This window comes from Enoplosus armatus, chromosome 10 (assembly GCF_043641665.1).
Source record: "Enoplosus armatus isolate fEnoArm2 chromosome 10, fEnoArm2.hap1, whole genome shotgun sequence".
Lineage (NCBI taxonomy): Eukaryota > Metazoa > Chordata > Actinopteri > Centrarchiformes > Enoplosidae > Enoplosus > Enoplosus armatus.
This window is the reverse complement of record NC_092189.1, coordinates 10,103,144-10,120,448: the sequence shown is the minus strand read 5'-3', so window position 1 is coordinate 10,120,448 and position 17,305 is coordinate 10,103,144. Positions and strand designations below refer to the sequence as shown.

Sequence of the window (17,305 nt, the reverse complement as noted above, 5' to 3'; positions counted from 1 at the left end):
TCTCCCCAGACAGTGACAGTAACAGTCTCAACAGTTGAAGTTGTGTGAACTTCAGACACAGTATAAAAAATATGTTCAGTCATTTATTTATATTTTATTTATAATCTATTTGTTTATATTTTTATAGTTTCCAATAACACCCACCTGAAGTGAAACTTGTAGTGTCTTGTATCCACATTGTGGCAGCAGTGGAAGTAGACTTAATAGTTGACGCTGTTGAAGTTTTGTGAATTTGAAATAGAATAAAATACATTTTACAAATCTCTGTAAATTACTTGATATTAAACTGGCATCTTAATAATAATTGAATTCATGATTTTAGTCAGCCAACTTACCCTCATCCAGAGTGGAGCAGAGAGGTGCAGTTGAGGCAGGTCCTATTCCTGCATTTGTTTTGGCCTGTACAAGCACGCCGTACTTGGAGGAAGGGTTCAGGTTGCTCAGGACGATGCTCTCTAGTTCCTGTGTGGCGGTCACACTTAGGTGTTGCCACCTTTTGAATTGTCTGCCTGCAGGGTCATACTCTCTGTAGCTAATGCTGTAACTCCGAAGAACCCCGTTTCTGAGATCAGGCCTCGGAGGCTGGCCAAGAGAAAACCAACTTAGGAGTAAAGTATTTAACACAATTTTTCTATTTAGATATAACATTTAGGATAAACTATGACGAACCACTAAACCTGGATAAAAAGGACACTATGTAGAGTATCTATAGCCCTTTTTTTTTTCAAATATCAAAACACATTTTTTGAGAATGTTGTTGAATTTGTTAGTAAATAAAGTTGACTTTACCTTCCAAGTTACTTTGATGCTGCGAGCAGTAAGGGCCTCAAGCTGCATATCTAGGGGAGGACCCTCAGGTGCTGCAGGGAAAACACATTTTAAAGGAACCATCCATCAAACAAATCTAGTTCTGCATAATTGTAATTCTTTTAACATTAAATAATGAGTGACTCTACCTGCTTCTTTTGTTGTGACTGTCAGAACATTGCTGGCCTCGCTCATGCCCATACTGTTGATTGCAAACATCCGAAGGCTGTAGCTCTTGGCCGGACGCAAATCCACCAAAGTCAGCTGAGTCAGTTCAGGATTTGAGACTTCAGTTGTTATTGCAGTATCCCAGGATGCTGTGCAACAGGAATGCATAGATAAGATCTATACTGCATACTCCAAAGTATGTTTCAAAAGATAGATCCAAATTCTATTACGGTTATTGGGATAGTTTTCTTGTTCTTACCCTGTTTGTTTTTGAGATCAATCCTGTAGGTTGTAACGGGCCTGCCGCCATCAAATACAGGAGACCAGCGAACAGTGATGGTTCTTTCCTTCACCTCTCTTGTCTCCACCTTCAGGGGATTTGGGCGTACTAAAAAGACAGAAAAACTAAATACAATGCTCTAAAGTACTGAAACAAGTAATCAATCGACAGATAAAAACAGAAAATTGCCAACAATATTACAATCATTTTATCCTTTAAGTCATTTATCAGACAACATTTGCCAAACGTCCAGCTTCTCAAATGTGATCATTTTCAGACGTCACCTTGGTCTCTGAGAAATCGAGAAAGACATTTTTCTCAGAAGCAGGGAGTTACGGGGGAATTTCACTGACTAAACTCAGAATTTTATCACAAATACTAGTGTCAATTTTTTCCTCCCCTTAGAAATTATAGTTTGTCCCTGTGGGTCTCACCTGCTACTACCGTCAGAGTCAGCTGGAGTTTGTGATCATTGAACCAGCCTGGTATTTCCACACGGCAGCCATACGTCCCCGAGTCGCTCTCCTCAACCTGCCTGATGGTCAGCGACACATCACCCTCATTAAGATTACCCATGAACAGGTAACGCTCTGACAGTCTGCTGATCACTGATGTCCCATCCGACTTGATCACCTCATTTTCACAGCCACTGTTGGGGATGGCTCCTCGGCCCCAGCATGCAGAAAGCTTGCCGTAGTACTTAACATCATAGTTGCATGTCAAAGTAACATCTGTTCCCACTGTGGCTATGATGCTTTCTGCAGACACACAACCTGAAAAGGTAGAAAGTTAAAAAAAAATTAATAAAACTTTTAATCATCATTGGTTAAATATGTAAATCATTCTCAACACTGTCTTACCTATGAGTAGACAAAAGAGGACATTGTAACACAGAGGGAGGCGTCTTCTGCCTAAAAAGATCATTTTGCTCTCGTCTCAGAATCAAGGATTTAGTTCACCTGCTAAACGACACTGAACCAAACCACAGTGTGGTTTCAGCTTTGAAATCTTTCCAGATCACATGATGCTGTCCTTGATATGCTCACACAAACAACTTCTGTCGGCAGAAGAGGAATGCAGAAAAGAGCTGTTTCCTTTTCTGCGATTTTGGTTCCTTATTCTAGAAGTGGCACACTGTTTCATTTTGATGATTAGACAGAGGCAGAATCAATGTTATCAACTCATTGTCTTCTCTCCTGTTGTTTGGTCTCAGTCTTTGTAGTGATAGGGATTGACAGTTTTAGTTTTAACCATTCAAACTCTTGACTTCTCCCTTGTAGGAGCCTAACAGAGCAGCTTTACATCCACTGAAATTTTGCAGTAAAATGTGTTACTTTCTGAACTAAGCACGCACTTCAAAACAACTCTCAAAAGACTCTAAACACTCTGATCCTAACTTCAATGCTAACTTTTATTGTCAGCATGTGAGCACAAACATAAAATGGTTTTAGATATGAAATCTTCATCTTCATTTCCAAAAGTGTATACTCATTAGGTCCTGAAATGAAAATAGAAAGTCTGGTTTACTCAAGGGCCATAAACTTTTGAACACCTCTTAGACTGCTGAGTAAACATTTGGGTCTGCTGGATGTTTAGTAACCCAGCACAGAACTTCCTCTTTGATCACTCCCACAGACATGTCTCTGGTACAACTAACTATTACAATATTTAAAAATACAAAGCTGTAGATTTTTTTATTATTGTAATTATTTGTGGGATTGAAAGCAGGTTAATTTATCTTATTTGCAGAATCAATTTTAATGGATTTAGTCATTTTTGTATACCATCACTAATGCAAATCCAATTATTTAACTCATATTACTACTATATGAGAACACTAACTTCATTGTACATGTGCACCCGGGTACACACACAAAAATAGACAGCAACTTGCTACAGTTGATATGATTTTCTCGCATCAGTCATGACACTTGAAGTTCCTGTAAACAGAGTCACAGCCACATGAAGAGTTTTCCCTCACCAATTCAGAGAAGAAGCCCCACCCCTGATTTCTTGGATTTTACTTACATTGCTACACTAAGTCATAAAAAAAAAATACTCCAAACAAAAAAAAAAAAACAGGAACAAAATCAGCATTTGTAGTGACCCTTTATATTATAAAACTCCGCATCAAAACAAGAACTGTATTCAGGGTGGAATCTTTAATATTTTGATAATAATGTGTTTAGTCCAGTAGGTGGCATCATGTCCACAAGTATCAGAATAGATTAGGTTAGATTTAATTGTCATTGCACAGAGTACTGAGACAATGAAATGCAGTTTAGCATCTAACCAGAAGTGGGGAAAAAAGCAGTAAATTGCAGAGTAATGTACAAATGTAAAGTGGTAATAAATAGAATAGACATAAATAAACACCCACAAGCGTTTTCATGCTGTGAGATTAAATTTGCCATGAAAAAAAAACCAGAAAGAAAAACAAAAAAAGGAAATTAACTGATCTGAGAATAATGGGATCCTGTAATTTTCTGCTCTACAGAATTTGGTACATTTCTTTTTTCATACTGATTAACAGAAAAGAGTTCAAAAGGTTGAGAACATAAATAAAGTCAACAAATGTCATGACAGACACCGCTTCACACAGGAGTTCCTTAGAAAAATCTGCAGACTCTGTTGTTTTTGTAATGCTGGCCGTCACTCAAGCTTTTGGACGCTGTCGTAAATGCTCTCAGCATGTTGAGACGAATTCTTCTGCAGAAATCTTGTCCCTGGTTTCAAAAAATGCAAATATTAAGTGAGATTCTGAGTCTAAAGAACCGTACACCCGACAAAACGTTGATAGTAGACAATTCTGCAAAACTCTGGATTACTTTCAGCGACAATATTTTTGATGTTCAATGAATGCCAACTGTTTATTTATTTCTACAATGTCTGTACACAGTAACTAGTAATGTTAAGTACGGGATATGGTTAATGTTAGGGAAAGATTGTAATTATGGAAAATAAACTAGGGTTAGCCTATGGTTAAGGTTAGGTATCCACGATAAAACACTTGGATAAGGTCAGAGAAAGGTTGTGTTTATGGTAAAAAAAAAAAATGTTAAAAAAGAAAACAATTATTGCTGGAATGGATGGGATGAAAGTACATGCGTGCGAGCGCAAGCCAATTGGATTAGACGCTGTATGTTACTGTAAGTTGCTAGCTAGTGTTATAATTGGCTATGTTTCGAGCTATCATGTATTCTGATTCTGTATTTCTCCACTGAACCTATGATCCTGTTTTGTACTTTTCTACTGAGCACAATGTACGTCCTTGAAGATAATATGACTGGTTAGAACTGGTTTTCATACCAGGAGATGGCTGAGTTACGCCGTACCACCAACAACCAACCTCTGTACAGGGCAGGCCCAGCCTGAGAAGATAAATATGAATCATTTTCGGACATCGGGGCTCCTTCTGACTGAGATCCTGCGAGAGCTCTGTCACTCCGAGCCCAGCGCTGCATTTACTTTACCTGTGACCGAAATAAAGTTTACATTTGTGAACTGAACATTGCTCCAGTTTGTTCTTGGGCTTCCAACAAAAGAATCGGGTTAACACTAGCTAGTTTAATACACTTTACTTTCTGAATTATATTGTGTCTACGGATGAACTCTGGCAGTTTTGCTCTAGGATACTTTGTTGGTGACCCCTGACAACAAAAGTTGTGGTGTGGTACGTTCCCCATGAGCTGGTGTAATGGATTGATTTATCATCATCTATAGACTGCAGACATTGCGTTAACAAGACATCGCGTAAGACTCAAGTTCACTGAAGCACACGACTGCATTGTACAGGGTTCCCTTTACATCCTGGAAAAAAGGTTGACCCCTCCGATTGTCACTGTGTAATTCACACTCTGCAGGCAAAGGTTGTAGCTCTTGGTCTGACGCAAATCCACCAAAGTCAGCTGAGTCAGTTCAGGATTTGAGACTTCGGTTCTTACTGCAGTATCCCAGGATGCTGTGCAACAGGTCAGAATAAATGGGTGCAATAAGATCCAGAGTGCATTTTCAGTACAAAGGACAGGCATTTCTGATGTTTATGATTCTGATACATTTTGAAAGATATACTTACCTGCCTAAAGTCCTGCCTGAGGATCAGGGACACGTCACCTTTATCAAAGTCACCCAGGAGCAGGTAGCGTCTGACTTGATCACTTCATCTCTGCAGTCGTAGCAGAAAGCTTGCTGTAGTACTGAGCATCATAGTTGCATGTCAAAGTAACATCTGTTCCCACTGTGGCTATGATGCTTTTTACAGACACCACCCTCTAAAGGCAGAAAGCCCAAAAGGAATATTTGTTAAGATATATTAAATAAAAGCTTTTAATCATCATTGGTTAAATAGTACAATTTCCCCCCGGGGATCAATAAAGTATTTCTGATTCTGTTTCTGATGTAAATCATTCTCAACACTGTCTTACCTAGGAGTAGACAAAAGAGGAGAGTGCAACACAGAGGGAGGTGTCTTTTTACTATTTTACTCTCTTAGAATCAATCAAAGGATTTAGTTCACCTGCTAAACGACACTGAACCAAACCACAGTGTGGTTTCAGCTTTGAAATCTTTACAAATCACATGATGCTGTCCTTGATATACTCACACAAACAACTTCTGTCGGCAGAAGAGGAATGCAGAAAAAAGCAGTTTCCTATTTATTTTTTTATTGTGCAATTACGTACAACATTACAGTACAAGTGCAAAAACAATACAAAACAAAACAGAATGAAATAATAATACAAAAAAAGAGAAGACAGTCCAACAAACAAACAAGGGAAAAAAGCAAGAAATCAGGGAAAAAAGCAAGTTCAACTTGATGATCTTTGAGGGAGTGAAAGTTTGACTGAGAGGGTTTAATGTGCCTAAATATGCGCATATGTGTTGGTGTGTGTGTGTCTGTGTGGAAGAGGTGTTGAGAGGGAGTTTGGTGGGGCTGAAGAGGGGGATGGCAGTGGGAGGGTTGGGGGTTAGGGATGGTAGGCGTTGCAGGTGGTGTTTGTGACCGGAGCTCCACTTACAGATAATGAAATGGTGTAGGTTTTGTTTTTAATCGAAAAGTGGCACACTGTTTCTTTTTGATGATTAGACAGAGGCAGAATCAAGGTGATCAATGCACTGTCTTCTCTCCTGTTGTTTGGTCTCAATCCGTGGTTCTAGATATATAATCTTAATCTTCATTTCCAAAAACATATACTCATTAGGTCCTGAAATATAACACTGATGAAAATAGAAAGTCTGGTTTGATTTTCCCTTCACACAAATCTGCAAATTTCCCCACTGAGGAATCAATAAAGGATTATCTTATCTTATCTTACACACTTTCTTCCACTTGATTTGTCAATATGTATAGACTTCTACACCTCCAAACACCCACAATCCAAAGAGATTTATATTGAGGTAGAGGTAGTTACATTTACAAAAGTAATTATAAGTAATCTTTAATTAATTAAAATGGACAGAAAAACAAGATCGGTGTTGGAGTGATAATAACAAGTAGAGGTGGAACAGAATGAGAGAGAAAGACCACATTTGTTTCACCTCAGTGAGAGAATTTTAGTGCAGTGTTTCACTGTGGAATTGAGTCATCAATCAGTTTAATGACAAACTGGACATAAATGTGGTCAAAATGTAATACATGTGGGCCTGGAAGTTAAGATTGAGCACAGTGTGTAGTGTGCATTTAGCATTTTCATAAAATGAAACAAACTGAGGAAAGAACAACTTTCTTCAAAACGTATAGGGTAGGAATAGACATATCTCCCACACTGTCCTCCCTCTATCCCGTTACCTACCAAACCTATTCTCTGCTGTGACGTATTAAGTCCACTAATAATGCATTGACACCAGTAGGTGGCATTGTGTCCACAAGTGTGAACCATCCACAAGCTTTTAAGGGCTGTGAAATCAGTTTTGCCATGAAAAACAGACGGACAGAAAATAAAAGCTAATTAATTAATTTGCAGGATATTTTTGCATCTTCTCAGCCACATATGACACAGATTTGCCTTTTTCAATGCTGTAATCTGCTTCACTGGGGTAATAGCTAATTTTCGCTGTCTTACTGAATAACAGACAAGAGTTCAAAAGGTGGATAGAGTCAGCACGTGACAAGCAGACACATTCAGCAAGCAGTTCCTCATAGAAATCTGCGGACTCCTTTGTTCTCGTAATGTTGACCATCACTCATGATGGCATGGGGACACTTTCATAAATGTTCTCAGCAGCTGAGGTGTTGAGATGTTCAAGTGTCTTCCTCGGCAGAAATCCTCTCCCTGAAATGCAAACGTTTAAATTATATTCTCAGTCTATAAACGGATAGCCTACTCTGTGACTTCAACGGTTCAATAGACGCCCACTTTTAATGTGTAAAATGAATCTGAATGGCACATGAGTCACAAACTATAATCCATTCCACACTTACGGAAAATAAAGACGAGGATTATGATGATGGCTAAGAAGAAAATTGCTGCCGTCCTGCCAATGTTCCCCACTCCAAGGAAGGCTTTGAATTTTTCCTGCAATGAAAACCTTATCCTTATCATGAGGGACTGGGTCAATTATAATTGGCACATAGTTTGAAATATGTGCCATGAATATACAGTTTATTGAAAACCTTAATATATCTTTGTACTCTCTATTTCTCACTTCCAGCCTTAACTCACATACACAAGCCACACACTTAATTAACTCTTAACTCTAATTAGGATTTTGTCACATCATTCTTTAGACAAAATGTTCCTGAAGAAGGCCAGATGTGCCGAAACATTGGTTAGAAATAAATAAAAACTGCATCAGAGCTACGGGTGTGCAGCTTTTCTCCTCCTTATTTTAAAGTCTAATTGCAAGCAAACACCTCCATAGATGGGCATTTTCCTTCGGTCCATCATATTTTTCTTTAAATTTGTCATTAAAATGTTTGAAAGTCCTCTTGTGCAGTAAAAAGTATAATTATCTGTATACATTTTGTTCTGTGAATAGATAAAACAATATATTATATTTCCTCATTTTAGAAATAAGCAGTACCATACCTCAGTGGTTACAATTCCAATTGTGTCACATGTTGGGTCACCGACTTCTACATTTTTAGGTGCGGATGTTGTCAGTATTTCTGTAAGGAGTTGAAACAGTCAGTTAAGACCACGTAAAATAAAAATAAAAATAAAAATAAATTAAAATTAAATTAAATGTAATTAACTACAGTATGTTTTATCCCTGAATACAAAACATTGCCAATAGCTGCTTTAAGACATTTGGATTTTTTTTTACTTTTTCTTTTCTTACTTACTAATACTATTTATTTACAGGTGATTGCTCACCTTGCCTCCCACTAGTAAGTGTCCAGGCCTCAGTAACGGGTTGTTCCACAGGACCTGGAATAAACAAGATACCTTCAGGCTGGATAACATGGGTCATAATCACCCTGGTTGGTTTTTTCATGAGCATTACCTTCCTCCATGACCAGGTGTGTGTTGACCTTATAGTCATTGAACCACCCAGGGATCTCGACCCTGCAGCCGTACACACCAGCATCACTCCACTGAGCATCCAGGATGGTCAGGGACACATCTCCGTCTGTCTCCCTGCCCAGCAGCTGGTACCTGGGGGACTGCCTGAATTGTACCGCCCCACCCTCGGAGGACAAGACGGTGTTGGAGCATTTTGACCTGGGTACCTTCCCTCGCCCCCAGCAGAAACTCAGGACGCTCTGAGTTTGGGTGTCATACCTGCAGGGCAAAGTGACATTGTGCCCACAGAGGCCAATGACTTTGAAGGTGCTGGAAGACACTGTGGAAGACATCAATGACTTGAAAGCAGATTGCAATTGTAATCCTGAATTGTGAAGCCCACGAATGCACCCACCTTCCTTCACACACGAGCATGCACACACACCACCGCTCTTGCACCCACAAGCACTCAACAAATAGAGGAAAACAAAAAAAGCTCAGAATATCGACTTACCTAGGGTCAGGATTAAGAGGAAAAAATAACAAAGACCACGCATGTGTGTAGGCTATTGTATAACAATGTCCTGAAATGAGGATAGGATGAATTTCTCTCCCCACACACTGCGGGACAGAATCAAGGTATCATATGCTGAAGGTTTAACTTCTCTATTTTGAAAATCAGGAAGGAAATCAATACTAGTCTTCTCCACTTTTGGACTCAACTTCTTATGATACGCAATGAGCTCACTGCGAATAGGATCTGTCTTATCTGCCGTTATAAACCACATCTGAGTTCATCATTGCCCATAAAAACATCAGCTCTCACCTGTAAGAAGATAAGTGAAAATATTTGTCCGTGCAAAACATAAATACAACAAGCAATACCACATTTATTCAGTGTAGGAAGGTTAAAAGAGGCCAGAGGAAGATGACACACACAGGAAACATGGTTGAGTAATTGTCATGTACTGACATGAGGAGTTCTTGAGAAGCCTTCTTTTCTTGTCTGTTTATAAAATCTATTGTCACTTGAGGCTTTTGCTTTGTTTTGCACAGACATTTTTGGATTGAAGTCCCCAATTTTCCTCAGGGATCATTACCGTATCATCTTATCTTCAGCAGTAATAGTGGTAACTGGAGTAGTGGTAATAGTAGGGGAAGCACACTGATGATTGTTGTTGTCATTTGGCTGTGCTGAGTTGTTTTCAAGACATTTCTCGCTGCTGGCCCCGGAGGAGACAGTGTTTTGTAAAGAATCATCTGTCTGCCCCATAAATGATTTTCATACAGAGTTTCTGGGAGATTTATTACAATTGATCAGTGCAGTTTCAACAAACAGCTGTGTGGTTACTAATTTTCCCTCTAACTTCCATCACAAAATGGCGTAATCTCATTTTACTAAACCTTCCAACCACATGCTCCACTCTCTTCCTTTTTATCTAGTGTTTAAAATAACCCATTTGCTACCCTTTATGAGTGAAAACAAGACCCTTTACCAAATCCTATTAGGTTTAAGAGACTCCTTTAAGTGACTAATAAACTTGAAATGATCCATTTTATTAGTTTTGATCCTTATGATACTGCAGACCATCTTGTTGTTCTTTTATTTTGCTTTGCTGTTTAATTTTACTTTACTTTTTACTCATCAGTCTATGGACAGGTGTAACTTCCTCCTCTCTTGTCCAGCAAGTTTCATTTCTGTCTTGTTCTTCTTCTTTCACAAACCCACACTTTTGTTTCACAAACATTACACAATTTTTCACAAGAATGCCATTACACACAGCTGTGTGTAACATCAAAACCAGTCAAGTCGCACTTAGAAATCTGTGAACTGCATACAAATCAAATAAGACAAATAAGAAGAGAGTCATTTTTAAGATACAAATCTGCCTCAGTAAATTCTGTATTTTTGCAAATGTTATCGTAGTAGACAAGAACTCTGTCTGAATTAATATTTGGCAACACTTTTTTGATTGTAAGATAAGGTGAAAACCCCCACAGTGTCTGTGGGTACCTGTGTGTATGTGCATGTTCATACACGTGTGTGTATTTTCAAAGGTCATTGTTTTATTATCATTAATGGAAAGAAGGAGTCAGGGTGTGTATACGAGGGCCGCAGCCTCAGGCAAGTATTTTGTCTTTGCCAACCTTTATCTGCCCTGCGCTCACCTCTGACAGGTCAGTCTCACCTTGATATAGTAAGCTGATATAGTAATCCATAGATCACTGTCCTCCCACAATGATGTGTGTTTTGTCATTTCTCTCTGCTGTGACTCTGTTCTCAGATTGTCCCAGACTAACAAGAAACATAATGAAAGTGAAACCTTTCAAAAGACATGAATGTAGTGAGAGAATATTACTTAAATAACTGAATCATGTTTATTTGGGGGTTTCATTGTAACAGTTGATATGAAAGAAAGCAGTTTACTGAAGTCATACAACAACTTATTACAGTTTCTCTCTATAGTAGCATTTATTTTCTTTTAAATATTATGAAAATAAATGCCTGTGTGCATGCACTACTTCAGGGACTGTAAGACCACTGCTCCCTCCATAAATCCTCTAGTTATATGCTCAAACTTTTCAAGAGGAGTCTTGTTTTTACTTTTCCCATGTGGGTTCAAATTGGAGCCATTGTCAATCTGCTGCACAGATAAAGGTTTAAAAATGGCATTTAGTGCAGAAAAACTGGTCTGGTTCAAAGCCAAAGTGGCAGCACTGACAAATCTGTGACTGGCGACTTTTGCTGATGTCTGATAAAACCAGGAGCCAACAGGAAAGGAGAAGTGCGACGACAGAAGTCTGTCAGTTTTAGAAGTCGTGAAGGAGGTGGGCAGTTGTTTCCTGGTCCGGAGAGAACCTGATCTTGAGTTTTTCTCCTTGAAATGTTAAGTAATTCAAGAACGATGGATACGCTAATACAATACATACATCACAGCTTTATTCTTTGTCAATTTGAGGCCTTCCTAAAGTGATCCATCACTGCAGGCGAGAGAAAGCATTGATTTGCAATATTGCTGACACTAGAGAAGCCGCTGTTACCTTTGGAGCAAACATGCTGAGCTGTCAAACAACTCCTTGGTCAGATGACCTCTACTCCCTAAATGTGTTTTCCTGATGGGACACAAAGCATCTGCTTGAGATGATATGGGACAACAGCATTCTTGAAGGTGCTTCAGTCATCACGCCCCCCTCAAGCAGATTTAAAACCTGTTTACTGCTCCACATATCAAGGTAACTTGTACAAACTTTAAAAGGGAAGAAGTGCTTTAATGTAATTCTTTAGGGATGTGTGTGTCTGTACCACCTACATGTAAATGCCCCTATGTAAGAAGGTCATTGTTATCTGAACATTACTAATGGAAAAGAACACACTGTGTATGAGAAAAGTTAAATATTTTGACTTAAAACAAAAGAAAAAGACATGTTGCACTGCAAAATAACTGTGAGGTGCTGCGAAAGTCAACTCCCAGTGTGAAATTTATTTATTCATTTATTCAACAATTGATGACCCGGTGACAACCTCATGGTCGCAGAGTTGAACAAATATTTTGGTTTGACAGGTTTCATCTGCCCTCTGCCCACCTCCGATGACAGCTTGTTTTTGCCTCCACTTGTCACTTGTTATCAGTTAGATAAGATTAAAAAAAAGACCACCACTGAGCTCCCAGAGTAAATATTGGCATACTAAATATTGCCATCTTCGTGATATTGAGCTGAGGCCCTTTTGAGCGATGCATGTCTCAGCCATCTTAAGGTGTATTTATAGTTGTGCACTAAGGGGTTACAGCGTAACTTTAGAGAACATGAAGAACACAAATCCCCCAAATGACATATTTTTTATGTTCAAGTGACACAGCCCTCTCGCGACCAAAGTAATTAAAATCGGAGAAAAGGAGAAAGTCAGGTGACGTATTATAGAGCGACAAAGTCCTCACGTGGAGGAGGTTGCGGTCGATGGATCTGACAACAAAATATCAGACTTTAACACAGGATGCCTTGTTCGTTTCCTGTTTCCAACCGGCCGTCATTTTATAGCATGATCACGATCGTTCCCTAACCTTAACCATGTGTTTATTATTGTAACCATGACGAATAACTCTCCTAACTTGAACAAAGTAGTCATTTTAACCCAAACCTTGATTTTTCCCTAAACCTAACCAAGTCATTTTGTGCCTAAACCTAACCAAACCCTAACTACAGTGTTGTCACATCATAAAACAGATTTATTTTTCAGTGGTGATGTGTAACAGTTTTGGGAGGAACAAACAAAGGATGTCGTTCTGCTGATATCGGCGTCAGATCAGAATACAACAACAGCATAGAATAATCACATATTCAGTGATGAGACAAGACAAATATTCGGCCTGATCACATTCAACATGTCTGTCTAGTGTAGTGGTGGTGCTGTCCATGGGTGAAATCCCACATTAAACTATAACTCAAAACCTAACATATCCTAAGTGGGACTCCTGTTAACCCGCTGCGTCAAGTATATCCTGTAAATCCAGCTTTAAACCCTACAAAATCTCTCTATAAATCCACGAAATCACCAGAAGATAATGGGTTTTACATGGATTCACTTTATCTGTGAAGAATAATGAAAAGAGTAAGCATGTCAGAATATTATAATATTCTTGGTTTTGTCACTTCTTTCAACCATGAATGAGATTTTCCGCACTAAAAAGAGATGATTGCAGAAATTTTGTGGACTTTTTGTGTGGGATTTATTATTTATTTCTTATTTCGTCTATAATACTATATATATGTATACTATCATTTCTGTATGTATCTATATCTGTGTGTTTGCAATTCATGCCTTGACGGATCTATGGCTGCTCCCGCCGACTGTAGAGCCCCGGCCCTTTCCCCACTTCTTACTTCCCACCCTCATCCCTCCTGGGAGTGTGTCTCAGTGTCCCCCTCCTCTCTCCTATTAATATCCCACTAGGGAGACCAGAGCTCGCGGGGAGTTTGGGAGCGGAAACGCCTGCAAGAGCACTCCTGGAAGACACAGAGCTGGATGAGGGGCAAGAAAGAGGGACAGAGATTGAGGCGAATGAGGAGGAAATTTCAGTTGAATGTGTGAAAGAGGATTAGAAAGTGTGAGTAAGGAGAGGAAACAGGATGGAAGTGAAAGAAAGATATGAGCTGAGTAAGAATGAGCAGCAAGAATGGAGAAGTTGGCACAGGACAGGATGTGGAGAGCTGTCCCAGATAGAAATACACCTTACACACAGTTGGCTGTAGGATTTTATTTTTAAATTGTCTCCTTTTGAAGGACATCGGGTTGACGAATGCAGTTTTGCTCTGAACATTCCCAGTGTTCGTTTTCTTCTCTTTTTCCTCCCACCCCCAGTGTGTTGGTACGCTGCCATGAATCCCGTCACTGTTACTCATCGCAGCATCGTTATGGGAGATACAGTTGCAAACAGTGTTTTCCCACAAACAATCTTCTCTGGATCAATTACTTACCACTTGACGATGTTCATAACCATCTGTGCTGTGTATTTTGTAGCAGATTATGGCCTAAAAATGGGCATGAGAAAGGTAGGATGCTGATACTGTCTCCATGCCTACACAGCGTGAGGAAGAGAGGCACTGCAGGATATGAAAATACTTAACCAGCAGCATTCTCATGAGTTCAGTCTCCTTCAGCACAATCGAAGGGGAAAAATGTGCAAACATAAACATGCCCTTAAAGGAAAGATGATTAGGAGTGTACAGCAGAGAAGAAGTTCTCCTGACCCGAGGCTGATCCAGATCCAACTCTTTCTCTCCGCTGGGAAACAAAGTCCTCTTTTCATTTCTCACATGGCCCGGCCACCCGTGCTACTACACAGGACAGAGGGATGCTGAGAAAACCGTGCGAGGACCACTATGGGAAAGATTATCCTGAGCACAAAGTCCCCTAGTGGCAGTGATATAAAATGTTTGGATTTTATAGTTTTTACAGGTTTAGCTGTCCACCCATTCAAGTCAACTATAAGCTCAAACCAGGGATACAAACTCACACAATCAGGGCCAAACAAGTAAAGCATGTGCAGGTTAAAGTCCTCTTGTTGGCTAAACCCCCCGGCTTTTATCAGACTGTTTTTTTCCTGTCGGTGTGTCCGAGCAGACAGAGCTGACTCCGCCACAATACTGTGAATCAACCCAAGGCCACAAGTCCTCAGCGCTAAACACAGCAAGAGTCAAGGTTCATGAGAAAATTTGTGTTCTATCTGTGTGCAAGTGTATGCTTCCTTGCTGTTGTAATATATATGGTGCATATGTTATAGTTTATTTAACAAGCACCACAACATGAAAATATAAACATCCAAGTCATGCACAGTGAAAGAGCTAAAAGAAGACCAGTTTCATCCTGTTAACCTAGCTATTAGCTATTAGCTAACCTTATGAACTGACAGACTGACTGACATTTGAATAGGGACGTGATCCTGCAGCTTAGGAAAAAAGTGAACAAACTATGGTCGGTGACTACGAATCATACATCAATCATATATACAGTATATACGTATATATACTAGCGGTAGTGCTAGCTCGGCTACCTCCCATCGATCACATGACCTTTGCCTTGCAGTCCCTCAACATTTGTGATATGATTTCTACAACATCATGGTGTAAATAATCTGCCCTTTTCTGTCAAAGGTAGAAACTAAATTCCTTGTCCAATCCAATTCTGTCCTTTTTCAATATTCACATAGTGAAGATTCATTCAACCGCTCTCTGACACAGAAGCAGAAAACAACAATCCTATCAATAGCTGCATGACTGCCAGCCAGTTCTCAATCATTCAGACCAGACCAGTGGAAGTAATGCCCATTCAATGGCATGTGATTGAGTCATTGTTGAAGACAGAAGGTGGGTGGATCTATTACAACTATTTTCAAGTCAGAGATATGGGTAGAAGGCTGCTGCACATACCTGCCTGAAACATAAATCAGCAGGGTAAACTAACAAGTCCAACACTGCTGTGGGAGGCTTTAAAAGAGCTACAGAAAACAATTTACAGCCACATCTTGTCAAAGGTTAAATCCAGACTCGTTCGAAAAGGTATTTAAACAGAAAGTGATGTTTTTGTGGGGGGTTTTTATATTAGGATATGACATCTCCCAGTGATTTAAAATTCCTCTCAAACATTGCCACTGTTGAATATTACGTCTCACATCACTGGCATTCCTGCTAGATGGAATCTGTACTTGGACAAATTTACCTACTGGAGACATTTCAGGAATTTTCACACACACATTTCTTCCTTCCGTCTTGTGTACAGAGTACATAATCCATCTTCAGCCAATGACCCCTGTTTATTGGATTCATATGGGGAACCTGAACAAAGACAGGAAGGAAACACCCTGTCTGCATGGGCGGACACAATGGGGAGCTGGAGAGAGGGCACGGAGTCAGAGGGAAAAACACTCACCTGAGAGAGCAGATGTGACATTCCAGAGATCAAAGACGAGATGTTTAGCATTGATGTAAAGACATTTATTTTATTTCTATTAAGTGTTTGAGCACATTTCAGGTTAATTTATTGTTAGTTTCCAACAACATTTTATTCACAAAGTCACAGTTTAACAATGTGGAGTCTATTAGGGCAAGAAAAACAAGCAGTCAGGTGATCAGACATAGTTTAAACAATCCCCAGTTAATGCAGTTATATAAGGCACATATTCGCAAGTGAAAACAGAAATGTACATCTCCAAAATGCCCATTAAAATGATTAACTGCATCATAAAACTGTGTGCAACAACAGTAAGTACAGTACAGTGGTTCAACCAGAGGCTTATAATTTCAACATTTATCTTTTTCAGTTTTAAAGTGAATTCTTGACCTTTGAAACCGCAGCTAACAAAACACTCTTACCTCATTTAGGAGTTGCTGTGGAGCTTTCAGTTATACCACATGATCGTCATCAGCAGTTTGTCCAGCTGAAATTGAAATGTAGATTTTCACATTTCCATGTTGGCAACGCAGTTGTGAAAGAGGACGAGAAGTCCTTAGAGCGTCCAGTATAAATGTAAAAGTGAACATCTACATTTCCACGACAACTGGGCAAACTCCATCTGCTGATGAAGATCATGTGATATGATGCTACTAAATTGACCTTCAGTTGAGATTATTCTGACAATTTAATACTTTTTGTTTTAAAGTATTTAGATGAGATGATGAATGCGTGGATTTGTTTAAATGTGTGTCATTTGTGAGAACGAAGGAAACGCAGACCCAGTGATTAAAACTTTGCTCCACAGCACCTCTAGTGGTCAAAACCCCCACAGGGAAAACATGTCAGCCTCTGATGGACTTTGCTCCTGTACTTGAGGTGGACCCACATCTCAGCATCATGATGAATTGGTATTGGTCATATATGCATAAGACATATTTAGAAAACGACTTTATATGGTTATGTTTTTGTTGTTTACCTTAAAAATAGCATGCAACAGCTATTCAGGATTTTGCAGAGACATCTCTATCTCTCTACAAGACTTAAAATAGTGCTAAAATATATTTAGTGATACAAAGTGATTTAAAACTTGTCTTTCAGCCAAGAGTAAAGGTTACTTTGAGGAGAATTTCTAACAAACCATCTGTGCCTGGTGGG

At 39.3% G+C, this 17,305-nt stretch overlaps 1 protein-coding gene across 1 annotated transcript; it reads right to left on the bottom strand.

The window, feature by feature from the left end:
• Positions 1–7,373: 7,373 nt before the first annotated feature.
• On the bottom strand, positions 7,374–9,257 carry LOC139291853 (hepatitis A virus cellular receptor 1 homolog). The gene is made up of 6 exons (XM_070913971.1): positions 9,215–9,257; positions 8,702–9,040; positions 8,572–8,625; positions 8,284–8,363; positions 7,677–7,770; positions 7,374–7,527 (listed from the first exon to the last, which is right to left on the bottom strand). Exons 1-6 carry the CDS (start codon positions 9,255–9,257, stop codon positions 7,439–7,441), a joined length of 699 nt encoding a protein of 232 aa, XP_070770072.1. The 3' UTR covers positions 7,374–7,438.
• Positions 9,258–17,305: the final 8,048 nt, after the last annotated feature.